The 12,957-nt window shown below is 45.5% G+C and overlaps 1 protein-coding gene across 1 annotated transcript in view; it reads right to left on the bottom strand.

The window, feature by feature from the left end:
* TTC17 (tetratricopeptide repeat domain 17) overlaps window positions 1–12,957 on the bottom strand; it is a 53,995-nt gene that overhangs the window by 22,834 nt on the left and 18,204 nt on the right. The window contains exons 8-16 of the mRNA XM_069965141.1: window positions 11,895–12,034; window positions 11,655–11,815; window positions 10,870–10,982; window positions 10,633–10,770; window positions 10,224–10,339; window positions 9,136–9,304; window positions 8,977–9,054; window positions 4,880–5,104; window positions 3,017–3,206 (exon numbers count right to left, since the gene is read on the bottom strand). Coding sequence (XP_069821242.1) covers window positions 3,017–3,206; window positions 4,880–5,104; window positions 8,977–9,054; window positions 9,136–9,304; window positions 10,224–10,339; window positions 10,633–10,770; window positions 10,870–10,982; window positions 11,655–11,815; window positions 11,895–12,034 — 1,330 coding nt within the window. The remainder of the gene's footprint in view (window positions 1–3,016; window positions 3,207–4,879; window positions 5,105–8,976; window positions 9,055–9,135; window positions 9,305–10,223; window positions 10,340–10,632; window positions 10,771–10,869; window positions 10,983–11,654; window positions 11,816–11,894; window positions 12,035–12,957) is intronic.

Raw genomic sequence — 12,957 nt, 5'->3', positions numbered from 1 at the left:
AAGGTATACAGATTTGAAATTTACTTCTATTTAAAAATCTACAGTCTTCCAGTACTTATCAGCTGATTTATGTCCTGCAGGAAGTGGTGTATTCTTTCCAGTCTGACACAGTGCTCTCTGCTGCCACCTCTGTCCATGTCAGGAACTGTCCAGAGCAGGAGAGGTTTTCTATGGGGATTTGCTACTGATCTGGACAGAGAGCTCTGTGTCAGACTGGAAAGAACACACCACTTCTTGCAAAGCATACAGCAGCTGATATGTACTGGAAGACTGGATTTTTTTAAATAGAAGTTACAAATGTATATAACTTTCTGAAACCAGTAAATTGGAAAGAAAAAGATTTTGGCTGGAGTACCCCTTTAACACAGCCTTTAAAAGGAAATCAATTAGTAGGTGAGGCGTACTAAACCTGATCCCTAAAGGACACCCAACCTGCCTGATTCCCTTTAGGACCCCTGGGTGGGGAGTGTGACTAGTGATGGTTTGGAAGATGATGGAAAGAAGAATCTTAGATGTCTGGAAACTGTGTAAAGATGATGACTAAGGAACCATCATGGCGGTCTGGGATGGATGAGGAAGGAGAACAACTCTGATCAGTGTAGGTGTCACCTATGAGTCTGTGCGGTGTATTGTACCTATAGGTCCATTCAGGGACAGAGAGCTGCAGAACGAGTGTATCTTGACCAAGTGTAAAAATGTCTGTGGTTCTGTGGCCCCGATGGTACTGTGCCCTCGATCCCTTTATGGGGTGCGTTCACACAAACAGGATCCACAGCAGATTTGATGCTGGGTTCAGTTATTTAGATTAAATCTGCTGCAGATCTGCACCATCAAATCCACTGCCATACGGTACGTGTGAAGCTACCCTAAGGTACAGGATCCACCGCAGATTTGAAGTTGCAGATTTGCTTTGACTCTAATCTGCTGCGGATCCTGTACATGTGAACGCACCTTAAGGGTGCGTTCACACCTACAGGATCCACAGCGGATTTGATGGTGCAGATCTGATGGTGCAGATCTAAGGGTACGTTCACACTTACCGAATCCGCAGCTAATTTTCTGATGCGGATCCGCAGCAGATTTAATTTAAATAACTGAAGACAGCATCAGATCTGCACCATCAAATCTGCTGTGGATCTGCTGCGGATCCTGTAGGTGTGAACGCACCCTAAGGGTGCGTTCACACCTACAGGATCTGCAGCAGATTTGATGGTGCAGATTTGATGCTGTCTTCAGTTATTTAAATGAAATCTGCTGCGGATCCGCATCAGAAAATTAACTGAAATCTGCTGCGGATCCGCTGCAGAAAACCAGCTGCGGATTCGGTAAGTGTGAACATACCCTAAAGGAATTTTCCAGAGAAAAGCTATTGATAGTTGCTGGCCACCCTGTACCAGCTGTTCGGCGCCCCCACGCTACACTGAGAATGAAGCCAGAAACACTTGTAGTGGGAACGCCGGGGTTCCGCAGCCTCATGTCCTACTGAAGTGAATAAGAGCCGAGTCCGCACACTGATGCCAACTGTGTCCTGCTCCAGTCTCAGTGTAGTGAGGGGGCACCAGGTGCCTATTAACCTATAGCCTGTCCTATGGATATACCTTTGTAATTTTTCCCCTTTAAGACACCTGTAACACCCAAACACCCATGCTGGTGCCACCTCTAGAGCTCTGATCCTTATTGGCAGGTTGCGGAGGTCACTCAGGCAGCTAAAGCTTTGGCTGTCCAGGCAAGATGGGAGTTTTAGTTTTAGAACAGCTGGAGAGCCAAGGTTCCCTACCCCTGGTCTACACTATATAGATTTAGTTTAGTCTGTTCTGATGAGTTTCACACTTAAAAGGGGTTATCCAGGATTAGAAAAAGCACAGCTACTTTCCTGCAAAAACAGTGCCACCCCTGTCCTCAGGTTGTGTGTGGTATTACAATTCACCTCCATTCACTTCAATGGAACCAAGCTACAAAACTCCACACCCAAACTGTGGACGGGAGTGGTGATGTTTTTAGAAGAAAGCGGCCATATTTACTGAGCTTTGCTGTGTGCACCTGAACTCACTGCCTTCTATGTATCTCTGGGAGACTCACATCAAGTGTCTCATGTAGGTTGATGGAAAATGTTATTCTATATGGAAGTGTCTCATATAAGTACATGGGAAAAGAGAGTGTCACATTGGAACGCAGGGGGACTAGAATGGTATCCTAGCTGGGAGAAAGGAAAGCTACCCCATTAGAGGGACATCAGACTAAATACTTAAAGGGGCTACCCTTTAAAGTGAATGGAACACAATTGCAATTGGGAACCAGGCACAGTTTCTGAAAGAAAGTAGCTTTGCTTTTTCTGATGTTAGATAATCTTTTTAAAGGGGTACTCCAGGTAAAAAAAAAAAATCTTTCAAATAAACTGGTGCCAGAAAGAGCTAAAGATTTGTAATTTACTTCTACTTAAAAATCTCCATCCTATTCATACTTATCAGCTGCTGCATGTCCTGCAGGACGTGGTGTATTCTTTCCAGTCTGACACAGCGCTCTCGGCTGCCACCTCTGTCCATGTCAGGAACAGTCTAGAGCTGTAGCAAATCCTCATAGAAAACCTCTCCTGCTCTCCATACTGGAAAGAATACACCACTTCCTGTAGGACACACAGCAGCTGATAAGTACTAGAAAGACTGGAGATTTTTTAATCTCTGGCACTTTCTCACACCAGTTGATTTGAAATTTAAAAAAATATTTCACTGGAGTACCCCTTTAAGTACGTATGTATGTTATTGGCGGACAGTAATAAAAGATACACAGTGGACCTTTCATAAAAACCAACAACCGAGGGCCCTGATGTAATACACACCACCCATACTCCTTCCAAAAATTTGGGGCAATGAGAACTACCGAACCCTATGAAGTCACGACCCGGAAGTACTTTGGTTTTGAAGCATTTATTAGTATTCACCAGTCAGATTGTGGTGATAAAATACAAATCAACAAGTAATAAAAGTATCTGTGAGCGGAGGCAAGGCTGTATGCTTACCGCTGCACACGGACGAGGAGGAGACGTTGTACAGGAGCGGGTAGAGCTGCAGGCACCGGATCATTCCCAGGCTGTCTTTACACTCTGGACATCCCCGGTTTAGCTCCAGAGCGGCACGGAAGACTTGTAGGGCCCCAGACAGGTTCTTGAGAGACAGGTAGGCATTACCCAGGCTCAGCAGGGTCAGAGGCTGAGGATAAAGGAGCAGGTGTTAGTTACAGATTTACACTGAGGATCTATGGCATGGCTAGGAAACCTTAGCTCTCCAGCTCTTGCAAAACTACAACTCCCATCATGCCTGGACAGCCAAAGCTTTGGCTGTCCAGACATGATGGGAGTTGTAGTTAGCAAGATCTGGAGAGCCAAGGTTCCCTACCCCTGCTCTATAGCCTGTAAAGGGCGCACTGCACAGAAAGATTATCCGATAAATGAGGCAGATACTGCCCCGCTACTCCTGGGAAACCATCAACAAGTAGGTCAAGCGCTGGTGACAGATCTCTCAGTATGGTTCTCTATCTTATTGCTTGTAGTGCCCTAGGACTATAAATGTACAGTGTTTAATCCTCAGCTTAAAGGGGTATTCTGGCAAAAAACAAACAAAACCCCCTCCCCCACTTTTTTTTTTTTTACATTTGGTTTATAAAGTTATATAAACTTTGTAAAATAACTTTATTAGAGATTTTATTTTATTTTTTACATTAACCGGAAGCAGTAAGCAGCGACATGGCCTCTCTGCAACTGATGTGTCGGGAGTAATTTTACTTCTCTGGAATATCCCTTTAAAGGCGGTAATGCGGGTCCCATTACTGCAACCATATCAAGGCCCTGACTGCGTATCTAAAGACTGCATGCTAGTGATCCAGAATGCTGTCAGTTCAGGTCATCAGAGCTCAGGTTACAACCAAGTTCTCTAGGACTAGAAAAACATGTCCGCTTTGTTCCAGAAACAGTGCCACTCTTGTCCTTGGTTGGGTGCGGTATTGCAGCTCAGTTCTATTGAAGTGAAGGAAACAGTGTTGTCGTACTACACCCAACCTTAAAGGGGTATTCAAAAAAAGATCCACAGGATAGGGGAAAAGTAGGAGATCGCTGGGGGACCGACCTCTCTACCCCCACCAGTGATCCTTGCTTCTATATTATTAATAGATACGGGGGTAGGACACGTGCCCCATGGTTCTATTTATTACTATGGAGCTGCTGGAAAAAGCCAAATACAGCGCTCTTCCGGCATACTCAGCTGTTTCCTTTGCTCCATAGGAATGAAAAGAGCCGCGGGTCACGTGCTGTAGCCATGGCTCTATTCATAATACAGAAGTCTGGCCCGATATACAGATTGGCAGGGGGTACAGTGGTCGGACCACCTACCATCTGCTGCTTTTTCCCTATCCTGTGGATAGAGGAAAAGTTAATTCTTCTGGAATACCCCTTTAAGACAGGGGTGGCGCTGGTGCTGAAAGAAAGCAGCCTTGTTTTTTGTACCTGTCAGACTTACAGGATGCGGCCATCTTGGTCATGTGAGAATGTGTGCGCTAACTGGGGAAGTGGTTTATAACATGGGGAGCTACCCAGTAAACTAAGGCACAAGAGTGTCTCGACCAGTACTGGTGCGTCCTGATAGTCACTGGGAGGGCTGAGCCGGGTCTAATAAGAGGTATAACCACCATCTTGGCACCCATTGGGTAGGAAAGCCTGAGTGCACAGATACGGAACAACATCCACTGGCTTCAACCAAGCACCATGTATTCTTCTCTCTGCCAGATAGAAAAGCAGATCATGGTGGATCCAAGATGGTGTCCCGGATCCTCTGTTACCTGCTACAAAGACCCCTCTGTCCATGTACTTCATATAGCCAGCAGCACTCACCTCGGAGTGATCCAAGCTCCTCGCTTGAAGCAATAATTTAGTGGCATCCAGATGAAGCCCATGGTGCATCAGTAAGTTGGCCAGATTCACCAGTGGGATATGTTGGTGCTTAGGTGGAGCCTGGTTCAATGCTCGTCGCAGGCAAGCGATGGCCTGTGTACAGTTTCCTATGGCTCGCCAGTAAAGGGCGGCCTCATTCAGGACAGTCCACACCGGCCCGGCGGGCTAAAAGACAAACAGTAGGATAAACTGTTACTTACAAGACATGGAAAAGCAGGTTGTAAAGCCTGGACTCTCTTATCAATGTACAGATGGCATTCGGTTTCATCCCAGTCACTGCACTTGTCCCAGACAAACAGCAGCAGGCGCAGATGTGGTGACTATTAAAGGGATGTTTCAAGATTTTCAACAAAGGCCCTATTCTTGTAGGATCAGGGATGGTGGGAATCACCAGCATCAAGGTGACAATTCCTATACAGTGCTACTCAATGCATAACAGGAAATAAATATGTGGCATAGAGACATCAGTACTTGTGTGGTTGTGTCTGGTAGGAAGGCTAAGCATCTCTCATTGCTAAAAGAGACTGTCAGTAGGATTATTCTGTCCTATCTCAGGGTGGCATAAACTAGTGACAGAGAAGCTGAACAGAATGATATATCACTTACATTGTTCTGTGCAGCTGATCCAGAGATATCCTACTGAATAACATGGACAATAAGTAGTCCTCTCCATTATGTGCATGAGCTCAGTAGTCCTGGATATTCATGAGAAGCAGAAAACTCCACCCACCAGCTGCTGATTGGAAGTTATCTATCCATGCTGTGTATAGACAGTGAGCTGTCACTCAGCAGCTGGAGAAGGGGGAGGGTTGTGGCAAGAATTCTATTCTCCTGCATATTAGGAGAAGGGCTGAGCAGAATGATGTAAGTAATACACCGATCTGTTCAGTATTTCTGTCACTAGTTTATGCTGCCCTTATTTAAGGCGACATAAACCTAGTGACAGATTATCTTTAACCTCTTAAGGACATATGACGTACCGGTACGTCATATGTCCGCACTAGCACTTCAAAGCGGGGCCGCGCGGCGGCCCCGCTTTGAAGTGCCGCGATCCCGGGTGCCGCGAGTAGCCCGGGACCGCTGCTATTAGCGGGCACGGTCTGATCGCCGTGCCCGCTAATTAGCTAATCGGAGGCAACGTTTCCCTGGTGTCTAGTGGGGGAGATCGCTCCTCCGGGACCTTGTCCCGGAGGAGCGATCTCCGTTACTGATGCCGGCCGGGGACGCGTCCAAGATGGCGCCGTCCTCGGCTCGGCACTCGTTCGTTTTCGGCTGCAGCAGCCGAAAGCAAACGAGTGCCGATCTCATGGATCTCTGCAGCATATCTATGCTGCAGAGATCTCAATGAGAGATCCAAGTGTATATACTAGAAGTCCCCCAGGGGGGCTTCTAGTATATGTGTAAAAAAAAAAAATAAAGTGTTGTTAATAGTAAAAATCCCCCTCCCCTAATAAAAGTCTGAATCACCCCCCTTTTCCCAGGTTTTAAATAAAAGTAAACAAATAAATAAACATGTTTGGTATCGCCGCGTGCGTAATCGCCCGAACTATTAATTAATCACATTCCTGATCTCGTACGATAAACGGCGTCAGCGCAAAAAAATCCCAAAGTGCAAAATTGCGCATTTTTGGTCGCATCAAATCCAGAAAAAATGTAATAAAAAGCGATCAAAAAGTCGTATATGCGCAATCAAGGTACCGATAGAAAGATCACATCATGGCGCAAAAAATGACACCTCGCACAGCCCCATAGACCAAAGGATAAAAGCGCTATAAGCCTGGGAATGGAGCGATTTTAAGGAACGTATATTGGTTAACAACGGTTTGAATTTTTTACAGGCCATCAGATACAATATAAGTTATACATGTTATATATCGTTTTAATCGTAACAACTTGAGGAACATGCATAACAAGTCAGTTTTACCCCAGGGCGAATGGCGTAAAAACACATTTCCCCCAAATAAAAGAAATGCGTTTTTTTTTTCAATTTCACCACACTTTGAATTTTTTTCTGGTTTCGCAGTGTACTTTATGCAAAAATTCAGCCTGTAATTGCAAAGTACAATTAGTGACGCAAAAAATAAGGGGTCATGTGGGTTTCTAGGTGGAAAAATGCAAGTGCTATGACCTTTTAAACACAAGGAGGAAAAACTGAAAACGTAAAAACGAAAATGGGCCATGTCCTTAAAGGGTTAAAGGGGTAGTCCAGGTGCGGATCCCGGATCAGCACTTGATTGCTTCTGGCTGCAGCAGCCGGAATAACCCTAACCCCAGGGGAAGAAATAACCCTAACCCCAGGGGAGGAAATAACCCTAACCCCAGGGGAGGAAATAACCCTAACCCCAGGGGGAGGGGAATAACCCTAACCCCAGGGGGGGAATAACCCTAACCCCAGGGGGGGAATAACCCTAACCCCAGGGGAGGAATAACCCTAATTATTAATTTGTTTCATTCCTGATCTTACAAGGTAAACGGCGTAAGCGTAAAAAGTGGAAAATTGCGCATTTTTGGTTGCATCAAATCCAGAAAAATCGTAATAAAAAGAAATCAAAAAGTCGCATATGCACAAACAAGGTATTGATAGAAATAACACATCAAAGCGCAAAAAATGGATAAAAGCGCTATAAGCCTGGGAATGGAGCGATTTTAAGGTTCATATATTTGTTAACAATGGTTTCAATTTTTTACAGGCCATCAGATACAATGAAAGTTATACATGTTACATATCGTTGTAATCGTAATGACTTGAGGAACGTGCATAACAAGTCAGTTTTACCCCAGGGCGAATGGCGTAACAACAAATAACCCCCAAAAAAACAAAATGCGTTTTGTTTTTTCTTTCAATTTCACCACACATTGAATTTTTTTCTGGTTTTGCAGTGTAAATGCTCTTGCATTTTTCCACCTATTGACGCCTTTCCGCCATTCGACCTGTGGTAAAACTGACATGTTAGTACGATTACAACGATACCCAATTTATGTTACTTTATTTTAATTAAACATCTTTTAGAATTGTTCTATTCTGATCCTTAGAACGCTTTTTTTTGGTCTATGGGGCTATTTGAGTGGTAATTTTTTGTGCCACGATCTGTTCAGGCAATTCCACATGTTGCGATAACCATTATGCTTTTTTTTTTTTTTTAAAGTCAAGAGATAGGAAAACGGGGCAATATTCAAACTTAATATAGGAAGGGATTATTTTTTTTTTAAAATCCTATAAGCATTACCTAGATTGCTCATAGGGATCAATGCAGTATATATGTACTGCATTGATCTATGCTATGTGTGCTCGATTGCTAGGGGCTGCTGAGCTGGGAACAGGCCACAGCCGTTAAGTATAATGGAGCAGCATCTCACACTGGTATCATAGGACGCAGTCACTATCCCACCGGGCATAGCTTTTTTTTTTTTTTTTTTTATTTCAATGCTGCTGTCAGTTCTGACAGTGCCAGTGCAGAGCGGGATCACAACGTGACCTCTCTCTCTACTCTCCTAGGGACGCCATGATGTACATTTACAGGGAGGGCAGGGAGTGGTGACACAATAATCAAGTTGTACTTACCTGTCCTGGTTTCCCCGCAGCGCCAACACTCAGGATCACTTGCTAGTCTCCTCTATCATCACAGCTCCAAAGGCGCTCAGCCAATCAGTGAATGCAGAGAGGTCAGTCATGGATTGGCTGAGCAGGGGTGGGGCTGCGATGACACAGAAATCAGGAGATACAGGAGACTGGTGGGTGACCCTGAGTGGTGGGGACACCAGGACAAGTAAGTATAACTATTATGTTCCCACCACCCCTGCCTTTCTTGTAAGTTTGCCTGGACTACCTATCGCCATACAGGGTTCTGCAGAGAAGTCCCCATAGCCCTTTAATTCTTCTGATTAGTAGGGGCATCCTAGGGGTCAGGCCCCATTAATATACACAGATAACATATCCTAAGTCAATTGAAGATCCTGAAAAATCTACAGCACACACCTCTAACCAGTCTTATACTATTACTTGTGCATCTTATACCATACTTTACGGTTATACAGACCTGAGCAAAAGACAGATATAAGGAAAGCTTCATTTCATCTTCTGAAATGCTGAAGTTATTGACGAGAGACTGCAGGGCCTGTGGAAGAGACAGGAGACTGAGACGCTGTACTGTGAGAGCTCGTGTATACAGAGATGAGACAGACGCCTATGTATATACCTGCTGTGCATCTCTGTCCGGCTTTAGCTGCTGCAGGTCCAGCCGCCCCTCCACCTCCATTAGCAGACGCTGGAGAGTCTCGTTCTTACGCATTTCAGGGACAGAAGTGCAGTCGGGTGTGTGCTGGTCACTTCCCGTATCTATCTGCTTCAAGACAGCCGGGCTGACACTAGGAGGTGGATACGAAGGCAAACACTTCAAGATTGCATATATCTAATACATCATATACCTAGCAACCGCTCGCGCACCCATTCACAAATGAACGTCCTGTCAATTAACAATAATCACGTTCCTTGCCCAGTAAGGCCCCCTTTCACCTTCTGTGGTCGTTTTTACGGTCAGGAAACAGTGAGGAGGAAGACTTTCAGGAGGCTTCAAGAATCCATCAGTGTTTACTGGTTGTAAAAACGGAGGAGAAAAAAAATAAAAACCATACTCACCCGCTCCCCTACAACAACCATACTCACCCGCTCCCCTACAACAACCATACTCACCTGCTCCCCTACAACAACCATACTCACCTGCTCCCCTACAACAACCATACTCACCTGCTCCCCTACAACAACCATACTCACCTGCTCCCCTACAACAACCATACTCCCCTGCTCCCCTACAACAACCATACTCACCCGCTCCCCTACAACAACCATACTCACCCGCTCCCCTACAACAACCATACTCACCCGCTCCCCTACAACAACCATACTCACCTGCTCCCCTACAACAACCATACTCACCCGCTCCCCTACAACAATCATACTCACCAGCTCCCCTACAATCATACTCACCAGCTCCTCTACAACAACCATACTCACCTGCTACCCTACAACTGTGCCAGAATTCAAGACAAATATGCAACATGTCCTATAATTTAAAGGAGTTTTTTTTACAGCACAGACACCCTTCAGGAAAAATCCTGAAAGATATCGTGCCCAATAGAACACTATAGGTGAATAGGCCTCAAACTCAGCAATCTATTGCTGTCAATAGGACAAGGTTTAATGCTGGATCTAAGAATCCAGAGTTGGGACCATCCATGGTCAAAGCTCATGTGCAATAAGAACTACATACTGTATATATGGACTCACCTCAGACCAGGCTGCCCAGGAGGTAGGTAGTATTTTGGAAGCTCTTCAGGTGGAGGCACCGTTGGGAACCTTTTGGCACAATCTACTTTCTTGGGCCACAGATCATCTGTTTCTTGCTAAAAAAAAAATTCAACAAAAAACATTAGAAAGCTGAGATTAGCTGAGACCTGTAAGAGAGAAACTGAGCATGTGCTTTAGAGGGGTTAACTAGGGTTAGAAAATTATAGCAGCTTCCATTACAATAAATGGAATTATAGTTCCATTACAATAAATGGAGCAGAGTTTTTCTACCACACACAGCCAGAAGACAGGTGTGGCGCTGTTATAGGAAGTAAGCAGCTATGTTTAATGAAACCTGTGCTATCCGCTTATGTTTTTGTTTTGACAGAAATACTAAGTTGTAACTTACATGAAGTGAGGCTGCATCCAATCCCCAGACTTTTATTGCAGAACGTGGCATTGGGGGGCGCTGCAGCAGAATACTTTGATTCGCCTGGAGGTCTAAATTGATAGATGTCATCTGTGCCGAGGAAGTGTCATCCCCAAACTGGAACAAACAATAAAAGTGAAATCCTTAGTTATGACTGGCACAATAGCAGTCTATGGACAAGAGATTCTGCATCGACTCTACAGGCCCCCGGCTTACCAGCACATGCTCCACATTTTCAAAGATGTCCCCTCGGTGGTAACGTACAGGTAAGTCCCATGGGCAGTGCAGGCTGTGCTTACGGCTGGTGATTTGGCATATCTGATGGTTTCCTAAGTCGAATAAAGAGCATTGTTTATGTGCTATAAGTCCTAAACCCTTCTTTTCTGCAAGACTGCCAAGCCTCGACCCTTGCCGCAAGATACTAAAACCCCAACCCTTTCCTTCCATGGGACACGCAAACCGTGGACCTTCCCTCCTGCAAGACAGGTGAAGCCCCGACCATTCCCTCCTGTAAGAGAGGTGAAGCCCCGACCATTCCCTCCTGTAAGAGAGGTGAAGCCCCGACCATTCCCTCCTGTAAGAGAGGTGAAGCCCCGACCATTCCCTCCTGTAAGAGAGGTGAAGCCCCGACCATTCCCTCCTGTAAGAGAGGTGAAGCCCCGACCATTCCCTCCTGTAAGAGAGGTGAAGCCCCGACCATTCCCTCCTGGAAGAGAGGTGAAGCCCCGACCATTCCCTCCTGCAAGAGAGGTGAAGCCCTGACCATTCCCTCCTGCAAGTAAGCCAAACGCCAACCTTTCCATTCATGGGACAGCTGAGCCCCGACCCTTCCCTCTGGCAGGACAGCCAAGCCCTGACCATTCCGACCCATAGGGCAGCGGAGCCTCAAGCCTTCCCTGACAGAGTCCAGCTGCTTTCTAGGCCCTGCTCCCATTTGCTGTTGCAAACTATGGTCATGAATCCCTAAGCTTTTCCCAGGCAAGCAGTGACGGCAGCCTTACCCAGCTGAGCCTCCTTGGCCATTTGTGTCTCATGGATGATGTTTCTGAGGATCTGCTCCTCCTGGATCAGCTTATGCTTCTCCAGGACCTCCTGCTGTCTCAGGTAATGGTCGTGTTGTTTCTGATACTCCTTCAGCTCATTCAGAGTCCTCTGGAGGGACCTGGTAACAGAAGTATACAGATAAGGCCTTCAATACTATGTACCCCATACAGGTATTACAGAGCAGATGCAGAGCTCACCTGTGCTGTGCCTCCAGCTTCTGCTCCAGCTTTTGCTGGCATAAGACCGCCTTCTTCCTTTTGTCGGCCTCATAGAAGAAAGGAGGAGACTCGAGGACTCGGTCGTAGCACAGCACAGAGTGATTATATTCTCCCAACATCTACAACACAGAGGAAGCAATTTTACATGTGACTGTAAAAGATGGACATGCAGCAGCTGATAAGTACTGGAAGACTGGAGATTTTTAAATTGAAGTAAATTACAAATCTGTATAGTTTTCTGTAACCAGTTGATTTGAAAGAAAAAGATTTTCACTGTAGTACCCCTTTAAGTTTTTTCCACCTGCTGGTAGGGCTGGGCACTATGGCCAAAAAAATAAATTCTTGATTTTTTTTATTTTTTTTGGACAATTCTCGATTTAAATCTCAATTTTTTTCTTTTTTTTTCCCTAAATAAAAAGTATATTTTTCTCCTTGCAGTGTCAGATCATATTTTAATGACGTTTGAGACAACTGTATTGCTTCCCAGTGTAACAGAGCTCCCCCTGTGCCTCCATCTAGGTAGGGTGTGATAAACCCCCCTCCCTATCCTGCTGTACAGCCCCAGCACCTGCAGCAACACTATCACCTCTGACCCAGTCAGCCGAATTCAGCTGTCCCTGCGGTCTCCTCCAGAGACCGGGGATCTCCGTGTGCGGCAAGGAGTGGAGCTCGTCCCGCTATGTGTAAGGAGTGGGTCAGATGCCGCCCTGCACCTCACACGTCACCTAAAATGCTCTCTGGTATGGAACGGCTTTCTTTTATTATTATGACTAATTGCACTTATACGTAGGATTACTTTTACACTCATTTGTGCATGGGGATATGCCTGCCTTTGTAACGCATACAGTAAGTGTTTCCCTTGACTTGGGCGACACCTGCTGGTGATACATATAAATACAGGCTGGATTTTCTGCTGTGATACTAGCAAGGGATTTGGATTGGTCACATATCAACTAGTCATGTGGGTTTGGGACTTCCAACATTGCAGCCATGTTTTTCAAGCATTCACACGTGAGTTACACCTCCTTCCTTGTTTCCTGTT

This window comes from Dendropsophus ebraccatus, chromosome 4 (assembly GCF_027789765.1).
Source record: "Dendropsophus ebraccatus isolate aDenEbr1 chromosome 4, aDenEbr1.pat, whole genome shotgun sequence".
NCBI lineage: Eukaryota > Metazoa > Chordata > Amphibia > Anura > Hylidae > Dendropsophus > Dendropsophus ebraccatus.
The sequence above is the reverse complement of the archived record's forward strand: the minus strand, read 5'-3'. Positions and strand labels throughout refer to the sequence as shown.